At 41.4% G+C, this 25,207-nt stretch overlaps 2 protein-coding genes and 1 long non-coding RNA gene across 3 annotated transcripts; 1 reads left to right on the top strand and 2 right to left on the bottom strand.

Annotated features, from left to right (window-relative positions):
- Positions 1-1,218: 1,218 nt before the first annotated feature.
- On the bottom strand, positions 1,219-13,500 carry LOC125567938 (sodium-coupled monocarboxylate transporter 1-like). The gene is made up of 15 exons (XM_048728990.1): positions 12,781-13,500; positions 11,665-11,730; positions 11,160-11,211; positions 10,799-10,866; positions 10,135-10,289; positions 9,764-9,904; positions 8,384-8,513; positions 7,833-7,921; positions 7,332-7,444; positions 6,864-6,934; positions 5,969-6,055; positions 5,234-5,457; positions 3,005-3,105; positions 2,189-2,331; positions 1,219-1,660 (listed from the first exon to the last, which is right to left on the bottom strand). The coding sequence occupies exons 1-15, from the start codon at positions 13,117-13,119 to the stop codon at positions 1,571-1,573; spliced, it is 1,869 nt and encodes a 622-aa protein (XP_048584947.1). The 5' UTR covers positions 13,120-13,500; the 3' UTR covers positions 1,219-1,570.
- On the top strand, positions 6,739-7,597 carry LOC125567939. Its single transcript, XR_007311909.1, has 2 exons — positions 6,739-7,224; positions 7,319-7,597. It is a non-coding gene; the product is annotated as an uncharacterized LOC125567939 (long non-coding RNA).
- A 371-nt stretch (positions 13,501-13,871) lies between the features above and the next one.
- Positions 13,872-24,282, bottom strand: LOC5512023 (sodium-coupled monocarboxylate transporter 1). Its single transcript, XM_001632326.3, has 16 exons — positions 23,373-24,282; positions 22,200-22,265; positions 21,398-21,449; positions 20,951-21,018; positions 20,390-20,544; positions 19,971-20,111; positions 19,322-19,451; positions 18,817-18,905; positions 18,191-18,303; positions 17,925-17,995; positions 17,577-17,663; positions 16,728-16,903; positions 16,030-16,130; positions 15,418-15,560; positions 15,116-15,169; positions 13,872-14,791 (listed from the first exon to the last, which is right to left on the bottom strand). Exons 1-16 carry the CDS (start codon positions 23,712-23,714, stop codon positions 14,726-14,728), a joined length of 1,854 nt encoding a protein of 617 aa, XP_001632376.2. The 5' UTR covers positions 23,715-24,282; the 3' UTR covers positions 13,872-14,725.
- Between the last annotated feature and the right edge of the window lie 925 nt (positions 24,283-25,207).

Below are 25,207 nucleotides of genomic sequence, written 5' to 3'. Positions count from 1 at the left end.
ATCAATGAAATGGAACTCATCTCCGGGGATTTCCAAATATAGTCTTACTCTACTCTTTATATTTCAACCGTCAGTCAAGCGCCAGTAGCCGGAGTTGACTTAGTCCGCCCTCAGTGCGGCGTATGTGTTATTTCAGGCTCAGGGAAAAACTATATTTACTGCGTTAATTCAGTCAGTTTTATTTATAGACCCCTTATATACCCCTATCTCCTCCGCTAGGCTGCTCAATAGGCTGCGGAGACACAAACAACTGATTTGGGTTTCCTTGGCGGCCCTTTCATGAGCACACCACAAGAAGTCCAAACAAGCGCGTCGGAAAATTTTGTTCTCAGTAGCTCGTTGAGATGCCTGTGTCGGAGGACGCTTAAGACGTCACGTTTTTGAGGAGGAATACTTGCTTAATGACTTTTAACTATTACATTTGTCACCGTTTGACGGGTTAAAACTTGTGTGGTTTTATTTATAGCACAATGCTGTAGATAATTGCTGTATTATAGTGTCATCAATACTACTTCAATTTAAATAGAAATCCCACGACACATGGAGTTACCGACTTATAGATAGCTGGAGCACGTATCACAATCTTCTCAAGCAAATAACATGCAATATCCTTTCAAAATGGGAAGAAGTTTGATATATAAAGTTAGGGGCGGGCGCGTCGTGCCACGATAATGAAGATAAACATTCACACAGGGGGATGTATGGTATTACTAGAAAGACAACAAACAAGCTGTAGAAACACTAGATGGTCTGCGTGGGCGTGGTGTAGACAAGGTAGAAATCAACAAAAGGTTCAAGGGATTATGTTGAACGCCTCTGTGAAACAGAGTCGGAGCAAAAACAATATATATATAGACAGAAGGGTGGTAATAAAGGCATAATTCTAATATCATATCCAAATAGAACCTTAGAATTACGTGTAAATAATAATTGGCAACAAGTCTGCAGTATTCTGAGTTTATTTTCCGCGGCCGTCCCTTTTACCTAATTCGCACCTTCATGGTTTTACGCACGATCAAGTTCTTACTTTAAAGAAACTATCAAGAAAATGGCTACGCCAGTTGACAAGACAAACATTCAATGCTAGTTTATAAGACAAGCATGATATGCTATTTAGAGGTGGTGGTTTGACATATCCGAACTTCTAAAACGCTAAAATGTTTAACTCTATGTTGCACGTGTGACTGAAAACGAGTATTATATGAAGCAGATTATTTGTTTGTTTGTTTTAGTCCTTTATTTTATTGACTAAAATATAAGATAACAAAACTTATGACGCAAAACATGCTAGGTACCGCTGTTAACTAAACTAGAGTGGTTACAATGACTGGTTATTGTGAAAAAACACGTCCGTATAAAGCCACTAACTAAGAAGTGATAATATAAAAAAAACTTGGACAACAGAAATAATATCTACAGTGCCGTGACCCGGCAATGGAAACATATTTAAAAGGTTTTGAAAACCTGCCGTCCTTGCAATCACATGCACACTCGAATCTAGTCCTTATTACAAGGAAGCAAGTCGACGATACAATACATAAGAATGCGCACTGCGAGTATCCGCTGGCCGTTACATGGCAGTCTCGCATTCTTTTCTGTTCAGTTGCTGCTTTTCTTCAGGTATTTTGTCGTCAGGATCTATGTCACCAATCATTATAACCTGGAGAGTGCAGAGAGAAAGTTAGAAGCTCGAAAGCAGGTCGAGTTACGCGGGCTTCCTCTCTTAAGGGCAGGCGATAAGAAAATAGGAGACTGGATAGAGCTTTGACACAAAGGATGGACAGTTGAACGCGAAAAGAGACCAAAAATGCTATAACCAATATAATATAAACAGCTAACTTCGAATCTCCCGTTAAAGCCGCAATGTCACCAGTTTACTTCCGGTCGATTTTGTAAGAATCTTCGATGATTTTTTAACGGAAAACGGGAAAAAATATTTCAAAATTGAGATAGTAGTGTGTCAATTGGGAGTTTCTTTGAGGATGTGATTGATAATTTAGAGCGGATGGCCTGTTTAATAGCGCGGATTCTAATAGCTTCTATTGCCTTTTAAATTATCTGAATCAATCCTAGATTTTCTGTCCCTTAGAATACAGAATCATCGTTTTGTGGTTCTATTGGACGCACGGAACCACCCCTTCTCTCGCAAATCTATTCGCCTGCCTCCCCCTCTAAGACTCCTTCTTACCGAGGGGACAGGTGAAACGTCTTCTTCTTCCTCGATGTCCCACTCGAATTTGTGTCCGGGTAGGAACGACCACAACCAAGCCTTGGTGGGAAACAGCAGCCTGGGGTCCAGCTCTTCTGCGCGTGCGCGGTCAATCTTCGTCTCTATTGGGCACGAACAAGAGGTATTACAGTTGGTGCATATGAAGAACAGACAAAACACAAGGAAATATCTCTATAGTGTTGGCTGTTGAAAGGATTCCTTGTTTGTATTAGTAACTCGATTTAAGCCTATTTACCTGCAAAACTGAAGCTGATTTACAGCAACCCACATGAAAATGGGGAAGAGAAAAGAAAGAAACAGAGGAGAAAGGCCGTGGTACAGCCCCTTTCACGCCTTCCTCTCCCTCCCCCCTCGTGCGTTTTTCCCGTCTCCCTTCCCCCTCGTGCGTTTTCCCATCTTTCTTCTCCCTCGTGCGTTTTCCCATCTCCCTTCTCCCTCGTGCGTTTTCCCATCTCCCTTCCCCCTCGTGCGTTTTCCATCTCCCCCCCCCCCCCCCCGTGCGTTTTTCCATCTCCCTCCCCCCTCATGCGTTTTCCCATCTCCCTTCCCCCTCGTGCGTTTTTCCATCTCCCTTCCCCCTCGTGCGTTTTCCCATCTTTCCCCCTCGTGCATTTTTCCCATCTCCCTTCCCCCTCGTGCGTTTTTCCTTTCCCCCTTTTTCTTTTCCCATCCATAAATTATGTTCGGAAAAGCGCTCTCTACGCCTCTTTAGGCGAACTGATATCATCCATTTGTGGTAATTTGCACATCCCGCAGTTTCCCTTACCAACTTACCACTAATGAAGCTAACCACTGCTCCAACCACGAAAGACACGAAGACTGAGAGACCACTGAACCACAGATAGGAGATGCTATAGAATTGTGCTATCGGGTCGCTAGAAAACGCATGCAAACACTGGAATGAGCATAATAGCAAAACCTAGAATGAGTATATATCAAACGATAGAATAGGTATCGTTACACAGCAACAGAAAAAGCTATATACAATGACTATACATCATAATAGAATGAGTGCACAGCGAATATTAGAGTAATTTTACAGTCAGCAAAAGCATGAGGGTATCGTAGCAAATAATAGAATAAGTGCACAGCGGATATTAGGTTAATTTAACAACACAAGCAAACAAGTCAACACAAGTACGAGAGTATCATAGCAAATAGTAGAATGAGTCGCAATGCAGCATGTAGCTTAGATTGAGTATATAGCAAGATATATACAAGAATAAATAAGTTGTATTTACTTATAAGTATATATTTAGATTATAATTTATCTTTGCCCGCCTGGATTAAATGTGCTGTTTGCAGTCATATTCCTTGTAATTGTCATAGCCGGCTCTCGAATTATTGATTTTTTTGGGGGGGCACATGTAAAACCTTATTGTGTGATATTACATGAGACTCGGTCTATCTATGAAATAATGTGTTGCACGACAACCCTGTTCCGCTCGGTTTACCTGTGCGTTGAAGAGACGTTTTGTATTGCGTGACAACCCTATACCACTCGGTCTAACTGTGCGGCAAAGAAACTTTTTGTATTGCGTGACAACCCTACAGTACCGCTCACGAACATAGGGACACTGTTCGCGAAACTTTCGCGAACAACGTTCGCGAAATTCGCGAACAGTGTTCGCGAAATTCGCGAACGACGTTCGCGAAATTCGCGAACATATAGACTGTTCGCGAACACGCTGTTCGCGAACAGATGCAAAATAAACGGTTTGACGAACGGTAACGTGTGATCCAGGGCTTAACAACAGCTGGAACAGCGAGAAGCCATTTATTTGACAAAGACTTGTATTAGACAGAGAATTAGTTTGGGGAATGAATGCCGATCGCTTGATATTCCTTGAAGATTTTCGAATGTGTGTTAACTGCTAGCGAATACTTTTAAACAGCGGGAAGCCATTTATTTGACAAAGCAAAGACTTGTACTAAACACGGGAGAATTAGTTTGGGGAGGGAATGCCGATCGCTTGATATTCTTCGAAGATTGTGGAATGTGTGTTAACTGCCAGCGCATACTTCGAAAAGCGGGAAGCCATTTATTTGACAAAGCAAAGACTTGTACTAAACACGGGAGAATTAGTTTGAGGAGGGAATGCCGATCGCTTGATTTTCTTCGAAGATTTTCGAAATGTGTCAGAAAACTGCTAGCGTAGACTTAATAACAGCGGGAAGCCATTATTTGACAAAGACATGCAATAAACACAGGAGAATTAGCTCGAGGAAGGAACGCCGATCGATCGCTTGATATTATTCGAAGATTTTCGAAATGTGTGAAAACTGCTAGCGAAGACTTAATAACAGCGGGAAGCCATTTATTTGACAAAGACATGTAATAAACACATGAGAATTAGTTTGAGGAGGGAATGCCGATCTCTTGATATTCTTCGAAGATTGTCGAATGTGTGTTAACTGCTAGCGAATACTTTGAAAAGCGGGAAGCCATTTATTTGACAAAGCAAAGACTTGTACTAAACACGGGAAAGTTAGTTTGAGGAGGGAATGCCGATCGCTTGATTTTCTTCAAAGATTTCCGAAATGTGTGAAAACTGCTAGCGTAGAATTAATAACAGCGGGAAGCCATTATTTGACAAAGACATGCAATAAACACAGGAGAATTAGAACATCAGCTGTTCGCGAACGTTGTTCGCGAATTTCGCGAACAATTTCGCGAACATATGTCCACATGTTCGAGAGCGGTACTGTATACCACTCGGTCTACTTGAATGGCGGAGAAACTTTATTTATTGCGTGACAACCCTATACCACTCGGTCTACCTGAATGGCGAAGAAACTTTTTTTATTGCGTGACAACCCTATACCACTCGGTCTACCAGAATGGCGAAGAAACGTTTTGTATTGCGTGACAACACTATACCACTAGGTCTACCTGTGCGGCGAAGAAACGTTTTGTATTGCGTGACAACTCGGTCACTCAAGGTTTACCTGAGACCAGAATCGTATTGCGTATTTCGTGACACCCCATCCCGCCCTTAGTACCTGTGTGGTGTCCAGTTGTTGTAGATGAGCCCATCACCATAAGGGTTCGTGCTGTTGGCGAAGGACATGTTGCTGGTCATGGTATCGTTGCCAAGCGTCTGGTTATACCAGGGGCACTCGCGCACAGAGCGCATGCCTGGGTACTTGTTAGGCTTGTAGAACTGAGACCCTATGAACACCCAGGTTGTGATGAGCGCTCCACAGAATATCCCAGCATAGGCTCCCTGAGGAACAACGAGAGTCAGGGGGGTCCAGGAATAGGGTATTGGGGGAGGGGAACAAGAAACGAATATTGGACAAGGCTGGTGTCAAGGAGTCGGAGAACAGGCGAAAGGGGGGGGGGGGGAGAAACGAGGCCAGCAATCGGACATTAGGAGATAGGGGGTTTGAACCCCCATAATGTGATAATCGCTGCGCAGGATATTTCAGCACACGATCCCAGGTGAGCAACAAGAAGGGGTGGGGCAAGGAATACCCAGGTTTTTCCATGAGTGTCCAACATAAACTCCGTGAGTACCAAACCACAGATGTCACCCTAGCTTGGTAATGATTGGAAGAGCTGGCAATTATCTTAAATCGATTACTTTTTACACTGCAGCTTACTAGATAAGTTTGAAACCATTATCTTCATATGATGTAATATTAGCATGGATCCTACAATATTCCTTCTCTTCTTACGTAGGAAATACACTTTTCGTATAACTTTAAATATTTATACGATAACCATTTGCTTACCTTCGAATTTGCCCTCCTCACGAACATGCCGAGGAGAAAGATGCCGAGAAGCGGACCACCGCATATACCAAAGATACTGTACGCCAGCTACAAGGATAGACTCATAAACCACATGCTTACTGTACGCCAGCTACAAGGATAGACTCATAAACCACATGCTTACTGTACGCCAGCTACAAGGATAGACTCATAAACCACATGCTTACTGTACGCCAGCTACAAGGATAGACTCATAAACTACATGCTTACTGTACCCCAGCTACAAGGATAGACTCGTAAACCACCTGCTTACTGTACGCCAACTACATGGATAGACTCATAAACCACATGCTTACTGTACGCCAGCTACAAGGATAGACTCATAAACCACATGCTTACTGTACGCCCGCTACAAGGATAGACTCATAAACCACATGCTTACTGTACGCCAGCTACAAGGATAGACTTATAAACCACATGCTTACCGTACCCCAGCTACAAGGATAGACTTATAAACCACATGCTTACCGTACCCCAGCTACAAGGATAGACTCATAAACCACATGCTTACTGTCCGCCAACTACATGGATAGACTCATAAACCACCTGCTTACTGTACGCCAACTACATGGATAGACTCATAAACCACATGCTACATTATCACGACAGACGATTAAAGCCGCATTGTCACCAGTTTACTTCCGGTCGATTACGTAACAATCTCTTTTTAACAGAAAACACGAAAAATATTAAAAAAAAAATATTTCTTTGAGGATGTGATTGATAATTTAGAGCGGATGGCCTGTTTAATATCTCGGACTTTAATAGATTCTTTTTTTTAACGGTTGAGGTTTCCGTCGGACCTCCGGAAGTAAACTGGTGACAATGCGGCTTTAACATGGAGCGTCCGACTCACCTGGAGCACCATGGTACCAACAAACTGAACAATGAAAGCTCCACCAATCACAATGACGCCAAACGATAAAGCTGCAGAGACATCAAAAATTAATTATGGAATTACAAGTGGCCAAGTGTGGTTTCAAACAGTATTATCATTTTTAAACTGACGTATTTTTTTTCTGATATCATGATTCGCTTAATCAAAGACCGTACTTAATCGAGGGTAGCGCTAACGTAAAAATCCTAAATTTTAATCTTTTGCTAAATTCGAACGAGACTAGCAGTATGAGCCAGCGTTGATAGCAAGCGAGAGACGTAAAGACACAACGATGATGCTTCATCAGCCGTGGAGCTTAATCGAGGGGCTATATATTCGGGTAAGGGGCACACGCTAGCTTAACGAAACATCTGAGAAGGAGGGGTTTAAATAGGTTTGGGTCTTATTACTTACACAACTTTGCATGGTCACAGGTTTGGGACTTACCTACTATCTTGCATATCTTCGCCTGGTCGCCGTCTGACAAGTCCGTCATCCTTTTCTTGACGATGTCTTCGAGTACGACGAGAGCCATCGCGTTAAGGGCGGAGGAGGCGGTGCTGATGCAAATCAACATTTAGCGTCAAGTTATTGAAGAACTCTTAAATCTATAAACTAAGGAGAAGGGAAAAGCCCACGACAACCGACATTATATTGTGATTTTATTATCTAATTACAAGGCTTGTGAAACTTTTAAATGCAATGAAAAACAACTTTAGTCTCCTACTTATCTCGCTTTGGAGTGTTTCTATGTTTAATTTTTTTCGTTGAGAGAGTAAAAAAAAAAAAACAATTCATAGGCCTGTTTAGATTCTGAAACTAATCCCTCATTTACCGAACACATAATCGTGTGCCGAGTCCGCAATGATCAAGCAGCCATTACTTGAATTGACAGTCACTAAGGATTTGGCTGAGCGGGCCACGGAAACGAGAATATGACGTATGTACCTTAGTGCGCCTGCGTAAAGACAAGCGGTAAACATTCCCGGCAGGCCTTGCAGGTGTCCGAGTTTGTTGATGACAAAGTAGGGCAAGACCTGGAAAACAAGGCGATGAAAGGATAAAAAGTAATAAACTAGGAGTTATGTAGACGAGCCTGTCCTTCCTGTCCTAGCAAGCTCATTCGTAAGGCTTTTATTACATGGTTAATACTATTAATCTTTCCGTTTCTCATTACCTGGACATTACTGGTTACTATCTTGCAGCCTTCACGCATTCGTGGTTACGTGGTCATAACTGGAAATCTGCCCGTCTCTCATTAACTGGTACTCTTTCCGTCTCTCATTACCTGGTAATCTACTCGCCTCTTATTAACTGGTACTCTTTTTTCTCTCACTACCTGGTCATTACTGGTAATCTACCCGTCTCTCATTACCTGGTCATTACTGCTAATCTACCCGTCTCTCATTAACTGGTACTCTTTCCATCTCTTACTACCTAGTCATTACTGGTAATCTATGCGTCTCTTATTAACTGGTACCCTTTCCGTCTCTCATTACCTGGTCATTACTGGAAATCTTTCCGTCTTCACGCAGGTCACATCCGGAGTATACCGCGAAGATGACCAGTCCATCCAGGCAGCACAAAGTGACAATCAAAATCAGGCCAGGAATATTCAGCCAGACAACACTGAAACATGGTAATAAATAGACAATCATTTCAGGAATATTCAGCCAGACAACACTGAAACATGGTAATAAATAGACAATCATTTCAGGAATATTCAGCCAGACAACAATAAAACATGGCGAAACATAGACAATCAGTCAAGGAATATTCAGCCACACAACACTAAAACATGGTAATAAATAGACAATCATTCCAGGAATATTCAGCCAGACAACACTGAAACATGGTAATAAATAGATAATCATTCCAGGAATATACAGCCAGACAACACTGAAGCATGGTAATAAATAGAAAATCATTTCAGGAATATACAGCCAGACAACACTGAAACATGGTAATAAATAGACAATCATTCCAGGAATATTCAGCCAGACAACACTGAAACATGGTAATAAATAGACAATCATTCCAGGAATATTCAGCCAGACAACACTGAAACATGGTAATAAATAGAAAATCGTTTCAGGAATATACAGCTAGACAACACTGAAACATGGTAATAAATAGACAATCATTCCAGGAATATTCAGCCAGACAACACTGAAACATGGTAATAAATAGAAAATCATTTCAGGAATATTCAGCCAGACAACACTGAAACATGGTAATAAATAGAAAATCATTTCAGGAATATACAGCTAGACAACACTGAAACATGGTAATAAATAGAAAATCATTCCAGGAATATACAGCCAGACAACAATAAAACATGGCGAAACATAGACAATCAGTCAAGGAATATTCAGCCACACAACACTAAAACATGGTAATAAATAGACAATCATTCCAGGAATATTCAGCCAGACAACACTGAAACATGGTAATAAATAGATAATCATTCCAGGAATATACAGCCAGACAACACTGAAGCATGGTAATAAATAGACAATCAGTCAAGGAATATTCAGCCAGACAACACTAAAACATGGTAGTGAATAGAAATCATTCCAGAAATATACAGCCAGACAACACTAAAACATGGTAATAAATAGACAATTAGACGTTTAATTTACTTTTTCATATAAAAGCAATCCAATAATTGAGAAACAAACTGAATTGAGTAGTTCGCTGCGTTTCTGAGGGGTTTGGGATGTTTGGAAGAACAACCCCACTTGATGGGAAGGTCCTCTCAAATACAAGAACATTGATAAAAAAATGTCTTATTGGAATCCTTGCTAGGGGAGGAGGGTGGCTTGTGTTAAGAAAGAAAAGTACTCTGCAGAATGTACATTTTTGGTCACGTGACTTACTTCCTAGCGGCTTGAGTATTGGGCACTGAGAGAAACCGCTGAACAGCAGTCTGGCTGACCGTCCACACAGGCATGGCGGTGAACGCGCCCCCGATCGTCAGAGTCCAGAACGTGTTGCGTACCTTGGGGTCGGGGTTGAAGCTAGAGGGGGAGAGAGATTATCATGCTTGATTAGAAGTGAGGAAAAACATTTATTATATTAATACAAAAAAACTTTACTAGAGAATCTTTAGCCGATTTATATGAGGTAATGTGGCAAGTTTCTTATGATGTATATTTCAGAATGCTATATTTCCTTCTCCGCTTCTTACACTGGTGAAAACCCACCCCGATACAGTCACACTTATTTTTTACAACTTGCATCCTCTTACTCGAAGAAATCAAGGCGGTCGAATTCTTCATTGATCTCCCAGACCTTGCCAATACCGCCAACATTCATACTCCCAACGACAACAACCAGAATCAGGCCCGCAACCATGACAGCTGACTGGAAAACATCTGTCCAGATCACTGCTTTGAGGCCCCCCTATGATAAATAAGACACGTATTGGGCGAGATACAAACTAACACATAGTTGTGCGGAAAGTGTACCAGGGTCATGGTAAAAAAATCCTCAAAGACAGGGGTAAGAGGGCAAAGTTCAAAGGCGGCGGGGAAAGGGGAATTAGCTCCATTGATCCCTTTCTAAACAACGGAAGACGCTTAATTTTTTTTCTTATTTCTTAAATTATGTGATCAATAGTTGAAACAAGGCATTCCAAGTTACACAACCTGCAACGGGGTTATTTGCCAGGATTGACTTTGTCTTATGGCTAGTCAAGTGAAGCTACGCTGGCAATGTTTCACTACAATGTCGCTGTTTGCACGTCTTCATGCCTGATGAACCTGCTGAACAGATGCGGGATATCCGACCTTCATCAGTGCAGAGAAGAATTGTTAGAGATTTGGATAGGACAGTCGGACACAGGCTTCCATCAGGTCTATCCATAGACCGCCCTTTATTACCCTGAGTTATGATAAGGAAAAAAAACTTACCAAGCTAGTGTAGAAGGTGCATACGATCCCAGTGGTCAGGATTGACGCCGAGAGAGGGATACCAGCGACTGAAAACCAAGGGTGGATATGCTAAGACAAACTACTTTGTGTAAAACTCCATAAAACAGGCCAATATAGGGTTACACCCTCTATATAACAAAAGTACAACTCTTATTCGTTAATGTTTACGTACAGACCCTAGTTTAGATGATTGAAGCTAGCGATTGTCGCAAGTAGCCTGCTCGAATCATGACGTCTCGATCTGCTACAAATTGTTGTAGTTTTCGCATACGTCACGTGCGACGTCATGCCCAAGCATGGCGCAAGCATATCACGTGGAAATGTTGCCTAGGTTACTCACCAGCTTCCAAAGCAAGAGATGGAGCGTACAACACCACGAATAGGTACAGTGTCTGAAACACACAAATACATGCTTTGTCCCTAGTTTTCCTAGAAAACCATCAGGAATAACATGCAATGGACCATTACCCTACGCAGCAAGCGCAAGAGGCAGTGAAAAAGGAAAAGAGACTGAGGAGAAGGAGAAATGGAAGTTTTATTTCCTGTCATGCAAATTGCGCTCGTCTGGGGTGGATGTACTTGTGTAGTAGTAGAAGCCTTATTTCTAGAGTGATAACCTTATAAACTTGCGCCCCTTTGTAAAAATTAATAAATTTATAACACTAATATCATAGTGAAATAGATGAAAAAAAACCTGGTCCGAGGCTCGACATTGGGAATATTGGCACATTGTAGCACGGAAAGCCGCACTTGACGGAGTAAAAGCGTAAACAATAACAAGGTCTTAAGGTGTCAAGATGTCGCAAGAGATTCAGTCTTGCGTGATGTGCTAAAAGCATACTTACATATTCCAGTATAAAAAACACACATCCGACCATCCGGACACCCTCTGAGAAACGACGCTCCAAGTACTGCAAGTAATGAAAATTCGATGCACAATTTGTCGTTTGTCTGGCAGGACGGTTCTATAACTTTGCGATGCTCAAATGAGCGGAGTACATTTAGGAACTGTGGTCTGACCCTAGTCTATAATTCAGTAACGAGGGGCTGCTATAGTTGTGTCTATAAACGAGCAGCGAACAATAAATCAATATGTATTGGATGAAATGACAATCATCAGTGCTGAGCGAACGTGACACTAAGAACGGCGTGACACTAAGAACGGCGTGACAATATCAGAGCGGAGGCTACTAATAAGACTAACCCCCCTTTTACATTCTATGTATTCCCTGATGTTTTTTTCATGCTCGTGCGTGTGTGCCATGGATACTTGTGCTGGCCCAAAACATTTATTTGACATTGCGTGACTAAGGTGTGTGTGTGTATCCCAAAAGGGACAAAGCAGACGAAATACTTCAATGCTAAAAAGAACAAGAACAATTAAAACTCGAATAGTGCCCGCATTATATATCTAACACCTGTTTTAGATCAATAATTGTTGTTTTTAGCAAAGATGGAACCAGAAAGTCGTTAGCACTTAGCCCAGACCAAATTAGATGCAAATGACTGCGACGTTGTGGTTTAGTGTTTTACTTCGCATCGTGTCTGATCGCAGTCAATTCGACTGTTAATAAGAGCGGTAGACAGCCGAGACAGTACAACCGTGCAATAACAAGTCGAGTGTATTTTTACGTGAAAATGTAAATAGCGCCGAGAATACATAAGGTCAAGGATTTGTTCAATTAATTGAAATTTCATGTTGAAGAATCCTTCATCCTCGATCACTCAAAAAAGGTGAAAACAGACAGCGCTTGTAGACGGAGGGAAACACTGCACTTGATTTGACACAAAAAGTCGAGCTGCAGATAAACTTGAATAACTAATTACCCTTCAAGTCCAAGATCCCACAATATGAGACATAGTCTATCGCCTGATAAAGCACTGCTCACGTACGTATTGCAATAATCTAGTCCCGGGCCTAGGTACAATTAACTTTGCAAAGTCTGAATGAGCAGTTTTACCTCGTTTGCACAGGTGATATGAATCCGTCTGAACATCGGCACAAAGATGATGGCGACGAAGGCGCAGATGATGAAGTAGGAGATGATCAGTACGTAGTACTGCGCTCCGTACGTGTAGATCTCGGACGGGACGCCGAGTAGTGTGATGGCTGATAGGTAAGACACGAGCAGCGAGATAGCGACAGGCCATACTTTCATCTTACGGTCCGCCAGTAGGTACTCTTTAGTGGATGTCTGCTTTCCTCCGGGCCCACACCCGTACCAAATCCCAATCGCAGCTGAGACAAGCATCATTAAGGCGAACACGACATAGTCAACGATAGAGAATTTTTCCGCCATTTTGATGGAATCAATTGGTCTGATTGTACGGCGCGTGCTTGAACAGTGTTAGACGCTTCCTCCCGCGAACCGGCCTGTTTAATATTCAAATCGCTGTTGATATCACTCAGCCGTATCGCGACTCACCTGATCTTACATGTCAGGGCCGCCTCTACTAAAGTCATAATCATCACGATCCACTTATAGTTCGGAGCGGAAATCGCCCAGTTTTCAAAAGGGATAACTGTAAACCAGCTTTTTTTGGAGATACATAAAGCACTAATTCCGTTTTCACTAAGAAAATATAGGACAATAATAAAGCATCTACATGGTACTACGGTACGCCTCGGTTACTTGAAACATTACAATATACTGCATAGATAATAATAAAGCATCTACATGGTACTACGGTACGCCTCGGTTACTTGAAACATTACAATATACTGCATTGATAATAATAAAGCATCTACATGGTACTACGGTAACCCTCGGTTACTTGGAACATATACAAATACTGCATAGATACAATCATACGTCAAAGGTTTCAAAATTCGATATATTCAACGGGGCTATATGACACCTGGGGCAGAGATTCAGCGCTCCCTAATGGTCTCTACCACAGAAGAACCCTTTTCCGGCGTGTTTTTTTATTCTCAAAGAAAGGAATCGCTGGAGTATCACGCAATTGTGACGCTCTCGTTGTGTCGAGGCTTCAGCAGCAAAATGTCGACAGGTCAACATACCAAAAGGAGAGTAAACAGACCGGCGAGATATTTTGTCCAAACAATGTTTTTAATCTATATTTCAAACAAGATATTAACAGCTCACGCCACAAAAAGTAATAATACAAACTTATACTGCTCTGGATGATCAGGCGCTTTACATTTGCGGCGGCGAAAAATCAAGCACCCGAGCATAGAACATAAAAGGCTGTGCAAAAAGTGCAAATAATAAAAGGCGTGTTACATAAAGCTATAGCTTATAGGCAAAAGTACCAGATTTGAAAGCCAAAAAATGGCAAATGTGCTTTAACACTAATAATAATATGTACACCTATATCCTAATCGATATCAAATGATCCACAGAGAAAAACCTTTAAAATTGCTATGTACAATGTTACGTTGGTAGATTTTAAAACATTTTTTCGAAATGCTAAAGTTTGTAAAAATCTACAACATTGGAGCGCCAACCACAGGCAGCCCAAGGCTACTGTCAGTATGCCATTCTCCCAAGTAGATTGTATTTTTTTTAGATTTGTATTTTATTTACGCTTATCTTATTTGATACCCATGAAGCACTGCGGGTTACGATACACACATTCTCTGAGTACAACCTTTTTGAAATAGCTGTATAAACCACTGACAGTAGCCATGAGCACCTTGTGGTAGGACTGAGCGAGTTGGTATTCATCCTTCGGCCAATAAAACTATAGGATTAACACGCATAGTGGGCTACCAAGAGAAGAACGTTAAAAAAACCAGCCCCAAAAGAAACTGAGAAATAAAACGTATTTAGATTTAAGGTATGCTGCTAAAGATTATTTATTCTCACTAAATAACCACTATCTTGACCTGACCTGGACACCAGCGACCTAATTGGGGGCGTCTCACACTTTGTTCACTGTGACTCAGAACCGGGTTTCCTGTGGATCAATGTCATCGTCTGCCGCGAGGTTGACGTTACAATTCAGGTCCTATAAACAGCAAAAGAAAAATCACAGAAAGCAAAAGCCTGTCAAGATAAAGCGAATAAAAAAATACTTTCCAATTATAACTCTGTACGATTCGGTGGGGGGGGGGGGGGGGGGGGGGGGGGGCGTAGTACTTGTCCCGTGCAAACTGCGCCAGCACCACGAATTCTTGCTCGACTGAATACAAGAAAACGGAGATGTCAGAAAGTCCATTTCCTATTTTGGCATTTCCTTTGTCCTATAGTCAGTCAAGCGAAAATTCGCCAGCAATGCTTGCAGGTGCTGGCGCAGTTTGCACGGGGCTTCACTGTCATTATCACTACATACCTGAGCGCCGTCCTTTTTCTTTATATCGTTATCAACAGCCCCAATTACCAGCTCCTGCGGATGATATCGATGTATACAATGTAAGATACAAGGCGGTATTGTATCGGCTTTCCTCGACAAGAATGTTGTACTTATCGATCTTATCACCCTAATGAGTAAAACAAGCTTTACACGAATAACGAGAGATGTATCTTTTGTTAACTGCACCTCCCTGGAATTGCCTCCGCGATAAAATTATTAACAATACTATCGAATATCATACTGAAGCAATGCATGACATGTATTTTCGGTCGTAAGCCTACCGATGGCGGAGGCTCCTCATACGTGATTTCCTCGATGTCCCACTCGAATTTGTGCCCTGGAAGGAATGACAGTAACCAGGCCTTTGTTGGGAACAGCAGCTTGGGGTCGAGTTGTTTTGCGCGTGCGCGGTCTTCTTTCGTCTCTGACACACAAAAATCGCAAACAAAATACTTATATGGGCAATTCTGTTACATTATTCAAGCCCATTAACATTTTACCGGGGGGGAGGTATTTGCAGAATTATTCATGGGCTGCCTAGCAACAACAACAACATCAACAACAACAACAACAATCATAATGATAATAATGATAATAATAAGGCATAACTTTAATAAGATGAAAGACTCCTACATCGGCGCATATTCCAAATACGAAACACAAGCATCGACCAAGATACATTGAATTCACTTTATCGAGCTATAGTTTTAAGAGACTTAAATTGAATATCTCGAATTCGATGTTCTGTTCAATAAATTCACAATTATCAAACGAAATCGGTGATTCTGTTAAAGCGCAAATGCTGGTTCACAAAACAATGCATACGATACCATTTATGTAAATCATGAATTCAAGGAATTGACTTATTTCCAATAAATATCAAGCGAACTTACCGGTCATAAAGCTGGCGATTAGTCCGACCATGAACGACACAAAGACGGAGAGTCCGCTAAACCAGAGATAGGAGATGCTGTAGAAATCCGCAATCCCATTACTAGAAAGGAAAACACAACAACATAAATAAGCCAAAGATACACAAACACGACAAAAATTAAGTTTATAATGACACAACATTATGGGGGATGTATAGCCGAATTACAGTAAATATTAAGGAACACATGAAATAAAAAGAAGTAAATTTACGTATTGTTATAGCCTGATTTGCCCCAAGCGACACGAACATTACCAGGGGTTGTCTATATACGCCGTATCTGCTTGTTGGGTTACCTGTGCGGTTTCAAGGGGTTGTCTATATACGCCGTATCTGCTTGTTGGGTTACCTGTGTGGTTTCAAGGGGTTGTCTATATACGCCGTATCTGCTTGTTGGGTTACCTGTGTGGTTTTAAGGGGTTGTCTATATACGCCGTATCTGCTTGTTGGGTTACCTGTGTGGTTTTAAGGGGTTGTCTATATACGCCGTATCTGCTTGTTGGGTTATATGTGTGGTGTTCAGAAAGTTGTCAATATACGCCATATATGCTTTTTGGGTTACCTGTGTGGTGTGTTGCCAATTACGCTGTAATCATTTGTTGGGTTACCTGTGTGGTTTCAAGGGGGTGTTTATATACGCCTTATCTGCTGTTGGGTTACCTGTGTGGGGTCCAGGGGTTATCAATATACCCTGTACTATTGGAGGTCGTAGCGTTAAACCAATCACATTCTCTTATGGAGCGACGTCCTGGGTACTTGTTAGGGGGGTAGACCTGGGCTCCGATGAATACCCAAAGAGTAATAGCAGCCCCAGCGAAGACACCTACGTAGGCACCCTATACGACACAAACATGGTAGTTTATTAGTATAGCATCAAATATTCGCGTCTTTCGTGATTCTCAAAAACACCCCAAACATTGGCATACTGATGTAATTTGGTGAGCTTCTGGCATGTATATTTGTTGCAATGAAAACAAGTGTCCCTTCGAAAAAGCGATTAATGGGACTCACATAAATGGTCAATTAACATAAAATGATAGCAGGTTTGGAGAGCCGAAACTAATGTTGTTGGAAGCGCAACTCAAGTGAGAGTCAAACACAAAACAATTGTGTTCTCTCGTGCTTGAGTTGAGAATAAAAAATGGGGTTCTGATGATTGCCTATTGCTGAGAGCCAAGCTTCGACAATGTCACCCGTAACGTAACAATCTCTGATGAGTTTTTAACGGAAAACGCGAGAAATATTTGAAAATTGTAAAAGCAGCCTGTCTATTGGAAGTTCCTTCTAGGATTTGCTGATAATTTATTAGCGGATGGTCTGTTAAATAGACGGATTCTTAAAGATTTTTTTGTCTCTTAACGGTTGAGGTTTCCGTTGGTCCTCCGGGAGTAAACTGGTGCAATTGACCCTTTGAATTTGTTTACTACATATCTCTTTGGCTAATGGTCAAGAACTGAAGACGAGTCAGGAATTGGCAAAGAAAATCATCAGCAGTTTCAAAGACGTTACCTTAGAATTTGCCCTCCTTATAAACATGCCCAAAAGAAATATGCCGAGTAGCGGTCCACCACAGATACCAAAGATGCTGTACGCCAACTGGAAGAAAAAAAAACAAGTTGGGGATGTAAAAATGGGAAAGTCACAATAAGTAAGAACTAAGAATCAATAAATGGAAGCTTGCAAAACGGAAGCCAGAGGTTCAGCCTAAAATCCGGGATTTCAACTTGTGAATCATTGATGCTTTCTCAAACTTTGTAGAGATGACTTTGTAATTTGTTAAGATGACAAAGAGGCTGTTGTGGAGCACAAGGACCCCACATAACTAAAGATTATCCAACATGCAGTAAGTAAACAAACCTGCAGAACCAAGGTACCAACAAACTTGACCACGAAAGCTCCACCGGTAACAATGGCTCCAAAAGCAACCGCTATGAGAGGACGTGAAAGGACATTAAAAAAAGTGTAAACCTGCAAAATCAAATGACGCTAGGCAATGGGGAGTGAATTATTAATCATGACAAAATACGTCAAATAGTCACGAGGGATCTTAAAACCTATAAAAGACAATAGCTCGTTTATCAAACAGTATATACTGGCGATTGTTGCATTTGAAAATAACCTACCAACAAATTTACAGATTTTTGCTTGGTCCCCATCATTCAAGTCCGGAACTCTCTTCTTTACGATATCCTCAAGTACGACGAGTGCCATGGCATTTAGTGCCGAAGAGCCCGTACTGTACAGAGCAAGGCAAAACGCATTACAACTCGATTAGGAAGTGTTTATCTATGGCACCATCACAAAAACCACCGCAAAAGTTGTTATCATCACAAGTACCAGACTACTACCCTTACCATGACTACACCATGACCGCCATCACCACCATTATCACAACAAGCTATATCAATAGCACCATGGCACCTGTGATAAAAACTTTCCTGCAAACGCGAAATACTTTCTCCACAACCGAGGGAGGATTAGCTGAGGGCTTTTACAAGTCATCCCGCGGTTTAAGGGATCCCGCGGTTTTAGAGATACCGCGGTTAAAGGGAACCCGCGGTTTGAGGGATGATTAGAACCACTAGTTTTCGAGGGAATTTTATTAATAAGTTTTGCTGAGAAAACAATAAAATCCGAGGTGATCATGATATTACTACATCACCAGCATGACTAGCATTTTCATCATCATCTCCGAAAGCATCATTATCAACAATAACAAAGCTGTACTGACATCTAAAGAAATACGAACCTCAAGGCGCCTGCATAAAGACAGGCGGTAAACATTCCAGGCAGGCCTTTCAAGTAGCCAAGTTTGTTGATGACGAAATACGGCAAAATCTGAAGGTCAATTAATATGAAAGTGAGGCGGAGAGCAGCGTGAGGTAAAGCGGACTGTACTGGACACATTGTATCCATGCTCTGGACCAATTTTTCCTATTTAAACGCATTAGTGGAGTAGAGTTGTGACCATTACACGCAGACACGCTCTAATTAAGTACCTATGGTCTTTACTAGCAATCTAACTGTTTCTTATTACCTGGTCATTACTGGTTACTATCTTCTGGTTACTAGTCTTCGCGCATTCGTGGTTAAGTGGTCATTACTGGTAATCTACCCGTCTTTCATTAACTAGTACTTTTTCCGTCTCCGCATTACCTGGTCATTACTGGTAATCTACCCGTCTCTCATTAACTGGTCATTACTGGTAATCTATGCGTCTTTTATTAACTGGTACTCTTTCCGTCTCTCATTACCTGGTCATTACTGGAAATCTTCTTGTCTTCACGCAGGTCACATCCGGAGTATACCGCGAAGATGACCAGTCCATCCAGGCAGCACAAAGTGACAATCAAAATCAGGCCAGGAATATTCAGCCAGACAACACTGAAACATGGTAATAAATAGACAATCATTCCAGGAATATATAGCCAGACAACACTGAAACATGTCAAAACATAGACAATCTGTCAAGGAATATACAGCCAGACAACAATAAAACATGTCAAAACATAGACAATCAGTCAAGGAATATACAGCCAAACAACACTGAAGCATGATAATAAATAGACAATCAGTCAAGGAATATTCAGCCAGACAACACTGAAGCATGGTAATAAATAGACAATCAGTCAAGGAATATTCAGCCAGACAACACTAAAACACGGTAGTGAATATATAATCATTCCAGAAATATACAGCCAGACAACACTGAAGCATGGTAATAAATAGACAATCAGCCAAGGAATATTCTGCCAGACAACACTAAAACATGGTAGTGAATAGACTGTATGCCCAATGACAACACTAAAACAGAGTAATATAGGTAGACATTACAACCATACCAGACAGTTCCCCCTTTCTATTTATTACCCAATGCACGGCAAGGCTTATCACGTGACTTACTTCCTAGCGGCTTGAGTATTGGGCACTGAGAGAAATCGCTGAACAGCAGTCTGGCTGACCGTCCACACAGGCATGGCGGTGAACGCGCCCCCGATCGTCAGAGTCCAGAACGTGTTGCGTACCTTAGGGTCGGGGTTGAAGCTAGAGGGGGGAAGGTGAAAAGGAAATCATCTCTACTTACTTCATGTCTTTTTTTTACAATGAGGATAAGCTCAAGACATGTTATTGACGTAAAAAGGTAGGGTTTTTCGTGATGTCAATTCTCAAGCTTATCTGACCAAAATAAGAGAAGCTATTACTCAATTGCATTATCTATAAGCATGGCTTTTTTTCTTTTGTTTCTCTTTCCACCCTCTTTCGTCAATCCCTTTCGACAAAAGTAGTTCACAAGAACATATTTCAGAGACAATTGTACGTACTCAAAGAAGTTGAGTCGGTCGAAATTTTTGTTGATTTCCCACACTTCACCAAATCCCCCGACTTCCTGACTACCAATCACGACCACCACAACCAGTCCTGCTACCATCACTAAGGACTGAAACACATCAGTCCAGATGACCGCTTTCAAGCCACCCTAAGACGTAAACAGGACTCATCTCATTATACACATTGAATCAAATACATTTAAAAATATTACAGGTCGTTGCGCGACCTGGGCGAATCCAAAATCTCTGTCTCGTTTGGGTATAGCACATAGTCAGACACAAGCTTTGGGATTGGTTCATCTGGTTTTGATTGTTTGGTTTGATTCCCAAACACACGAAAAAAGGAATTTTGGATTCTGTGAGGTCGCACAACAACGAATTTAACAATAAATTAGGCTATATCGAAACCCGCGTTGCATCATGGATAACATAAAAATGCAAAATTACGGAGAAAATGTAAATTAACGTTTCTCTGTATGATCATCACAGACGCTTATTCTGACGTAATAGATCACGATTTTATTTTAGTTGCTGAGCGAGTATAAAAAAACATACCAAACTTGTGTAGAAAGTACAGACGATGCCCGTGGTCAGGATCGAGGCGGTCAGCGGTATGCCGGCAACTTAGAAAATAAAAAAAATTATCAAATGATGCGTGCTCAAAATAGCGATCGTTTACAAAAAAAATCATTCCTTTGTTTCATTCAATGGAGAATAATGTTTAAAGATAACGTTCACATCTCGGTTCCTATGCAGTCATGGTCCTACTTCCGTCACGCAAAGAGCTGCAGCTCAGGCGTGTTGCGTGACGGATGTCAAAACGACTGCTCCAGAGTTCACATTATGATAGATACGATTTTTGCAAAACCACGTTAATAAAATGCGTATTTAATTGCCTATAATAAGTTATGCCCTTCTACATAAGAACCTGGACAATGGTACAACTAAAAGCGCGAACAAACTATGGCATTTGTAGTGCATAGCAATATCATTCAAACCTACCGGCTTCGAGAGCGAGCGATGGCGCATAGAGCACAACGCACAAATACAAGGTCTGCAGAAATAAAAAGACGAGTTACTCGAGTGGACAGAATGAAGAAGTTATTCAATTAGACAGGAAAAACGAGTTACTCAATTAGACAGAGAGAACGAGTTACTCAATTAGACAAAAAGAACGAGTTACTCAATTAGACAGAAAGAACGAGTTACTCAATTAGACAGAAAGAACGAGTTACTCAATTAGACAGAAAGAAGGAGTTACTCAATTAGACAGAGAGAACGAGTTTCTCAATTTGACAGAAAGAACGGGTTTCTTAATAAGAAAGAAAGAAGGGGTTATTCGTTTAGACAGAAATATCGAGTTACAAACTAGACAGAAAGAACGAGTTACTCAGTCAAGAAGAACGAGTTACTCAATTAGACAGTTAGATCGAGTTATTCAATTAGACAGTTAGGAAGATCGAGTTACTCAATTAGACAGTTAGGAAGATCGAGTTATTCAATTAGACATGAGACATGAAGAACTAGTTACTCGAGTAGACAGAAGGAACAAGACACTCAAGTACATAGAAAGAACGCGTAACGCGTTACACAATTAGACGTTGAGAGAAATGTTGGGGTTCTATGGCTTGGGGGGGGGGGGGGGGGGGGGCTGGATCTGACACCGACGCTAGTGAGTTGACCTGACACAGACGCGTAGCTAATGGATGCGCGGGGAGCGTGCATATTTCAGCAGATCCTGGTCACGCACGTGAATAGCGTGACATTCATTGTTGCGTGATGTGCTAAAGCCTCTGATACTTACATACTCCAGAATAAAGAACGCACATCCCACTATCCGGACACCGACGGAGAAACGACGCTCTAAGTACTGCAAAGATGAGACAGGAGAGCCTGGTCAGATGGTGATATTGCAAATTATCTTCAACTTGTATCGTAAATACGAAAGACCGTGGGAGTAAAAGCTTTTTCTCTATCTGTATCAGTTTGGCACAACAAAATACTCTTTGAATCTTAAAATTATTCCGATGTTCTAGACTGAATATCGCGATCCCTGCACGACTGGCTGCACTCCTTGGTTGGAAAACCAAACATAAAAAGCCGCCTTATTACTCATGTCAAAATATAGACTTTACGGACCACTGTTCATGACCCCATCAAGACTAAACTCGTATGTGGCATGTCACTGCAAAATGCTAATAAACTTCCCTGGGTACCACAGGCTCCAAGCTTTCCTACCAAAGAGCCGCGAACTGGAGTTGTCGGTTCGCGACCTTTGCTGGTGCAGCTTGGTACCTCAAGTACCCAGGTTACTAATTAGCAAATCCGAGGCACAATCCTAAATCCACCCCTTTCCTCCCTCCTACCGACCACGTGCATATCCCGATCACGTTACACTCAAGACTCGACAACGTGATGAAAAAATCCGAGGTACAGATTCTTTCATCCTCTCTTAAACTCAACCAACACATGCAAATAACACAGGTATATAAGTTTAGATAGTGATGCAGCCCTGTCAACTGCTAAGAATAATTGTTTAGGACTATGAATGATAGCGTGATTTTCAAAAGATGTGTGAGTAGATTGCACAGGTCAAGTAACTTGAGTACTGTAGGTATCCAAAAGTGTTTTCGGCGATATTTCAACTTGACCCATTATGCCACTCTAATTCCACTTTAACAAACGAAATACACAGAGCTGAGCCAATTCTCCTAATTTTAAAACTAGAGATTTAGTGTTAAGTGTGCTGCAAGGCTATATGCCTATTTAAATAGCTGGCTGTACGTTCTGCGGTGTGACGTGCGTCAGGTATCGGGTATCAGCTCATGTTGGCCTTGAACATTCGTAAAGTAGCCTACTTGTCTAAAAAAAAGGCAGCTTATCGACTAGCTAAACCCTCTTCGGAGCATTTCACGTAGTTTGGAGGTGTGCATGCAATGCACATAAGGGATGCGTTGTCAAGCTCGCGTGCACTAACCTCATTTGCGCAAGTTATATTCACTCGTCTGAACATCGGCACAAAGATGATGGCGACGAAGGCGCAGATGATGAAGTAGGAGATGATCAGTACGTAGTACTGCGCTCCGTACGTATAGATCTCGGACGGGACGCCGAGTAGTGTGATGGCCGAGAGGTAAGACACGAGCAGCGAGATAGCGACAGGCCATACTTTCATCTTACGGTCCGCCAGTAGGTACTCTTTAGTGGATGTCTGCTTTCCCCCGGGCCCACACCCGTACCAAATCCCAATCGCAGCTGAGATTAGAAGCATAATAGAAAACACTACATAGTCGACGACACTGAAGCGTTCGTCAGCCATTATGGGACGGAATTTGCACAGGAGAGTGAGACAAGCGAGTATTAAACGCTAACTGTTAGGTGTAACCCGATGAGCGACAACACCGCTTGTTATTTGACACGCTTGGAATAACGATGGCTATAAAAATTGTGACAGCGTCAAGTGACCGATATTTTAGGCTACCTTTGCTGAAGGCGGGGCCTAACGGGAGACAATAATATAGGAGGAGGGGTTGTCTCGGGCTTTCTGTGTTTGAGCAAAAAGAAGCGATGTCCTGAGAACTGCCGAAACACACAAACTACACATTCCGTGTTAGTTCCTTACTTTTTTTAAAAGAGATGAGTTCCTTATTTTTGCTCAAAAGAGATGTGTGCAGAGGCTATCCTTACTACACACTATTGTCGCTTATTCACCATCCACCCCCCTCGTTTTTCTGCTCACATGCCTATGCGTGTATTCTCGAGTTTTTAAATGCTCAGTAGTAGCAAAATATCATAGCCCGCAGGCAATGTCATGGACATTGCGATCTTTGGTGATATCTTAGAGCCGATCACTATACAACCATTCCTCTGATTTTCTAAATAAACTACTCCTTTCATGAGAACTTTGCTTGTTTTAATTCTTCCCTGCATCACCGGTGTTATGACCAGAATACAAAAATTATGGGACAATTTTCTAAATAAACTACTCCTTTCATGAGCACATAACTTTGCTTGTTTTAATTCTTCCCTGCATCACCGGTGTTATGACCAGAATACAAAAATCATGGGACAAAAGACTCGACCACCGTGAATGACAAATAGCAATGATAGAATGACTCAGCGAAACGATATTGAAAATAGACACATTCTCGGCTTTTTTCGTAAAGAAACTCACGACAACAAGAGCTAAACAATATATTCACGCCCACTGGGCAATTTCAAAAAGTTAGTGGATTTTCTTTAATGCCAAAAATTCCAATCCACTGTCTGTCAGTGACTTATTTTGGGTCTATTTTGATCAAAATAGTTTGTTAACACGCTTGAGTTGCCCCAAAACAAAAACAGAAATAAACAAAATCAAAAACGCATAGTTTCACACACATTTCGATCGATTTGACTCCTCGGTCTTTCAAAGATAGTTCACAGAAATGTTAGTTGATGTATACAGAATGTTTCTCTTATTGCTGATTTTTTATTACAAACAGCAAACTCGGTAAACAAAAACGATTTTTTACTCTCATGAAGATGGTCCATGATGGTGCAGCCATGAAAACTTAGTGTAAACAATAAGTAAGCCTTATTTTTCTACTTTTCCGCTCCACTATATTGCTGTTTTTTAATGCTTCCCTGTCCGTTTATCAACAGCTTATTGACACGCTCGAATTATTTCGTGCACAACAAAAACAATGCAACAATACACTGCATTTCCTATATTTTCCCGTTTTCATATCTTTATGATATAGGGGTGATTAGTAAGAAAAACCTTTGATCAAAAATGGATCATAGAATGATAGAGTTTCATTTGGTGAACTG

Source organism: Nematostella vectensis, chromosome 6, assembly GCF_932526225.1.
Source record: "Nematostella vectensis chromosome 6, jaNemVect1.1, whole genome shotgun sequence".
Lineage (NCBI taxonomy): Eukaryota > Metazoa > Cnidaria > Anthozoa > Actiniaria > Edwardsiidae > Nematostella > Nematostella vectensis.
Note: the sequence above shows the minus strand (reverse complement) of the source record. Positions and strands in the feature narration are given on the sequence as shown.

Coding starts and splice junctions, on each gene's coding strand:
- LOC125567938 (XM_048728990.1), bottom strand. CDS start 13,119: ATGGCGGAAAAATTCTCTATCGTTGACTATGTCGTGTTCGCCTTAATG. Junction 9,905..10,134: donor GACCGCCTTGATTTCTTCGA/GTAAGAGGATGC, acceptor CTCCCCCTCTAG/CTTCAACCCCGACCCCAAGG. Junction 7,445..7,832: donor CTTTACGCAGGCGCACTAAG/GTACATACGTCA, acceptor GATTTGCATCAG/CACCGCCTCCTCCGCCCTTA.
- LOC5512023 (XM_001632326.3), bottom strand. CDS start 23,714: ATGGCTGACGAACGCTTCAGTGTCGTCGACTATGTAGTGTTTTCTATT. Junction 16,904..17,576: donor TAAGGAGGGCAAATTCTAAG/GTAACGTCTTTG, acceptor TGTGTCGTATAG/GGTGCCTACGTAGGTGTCTT. Junction 15,170..15,417: donor ATGAGGAGCCTCCGCCATCG/GTAGGCTTACGA, acceptor TATCATCCGCAG/GAGCTGGTAATTGGGGCTGT.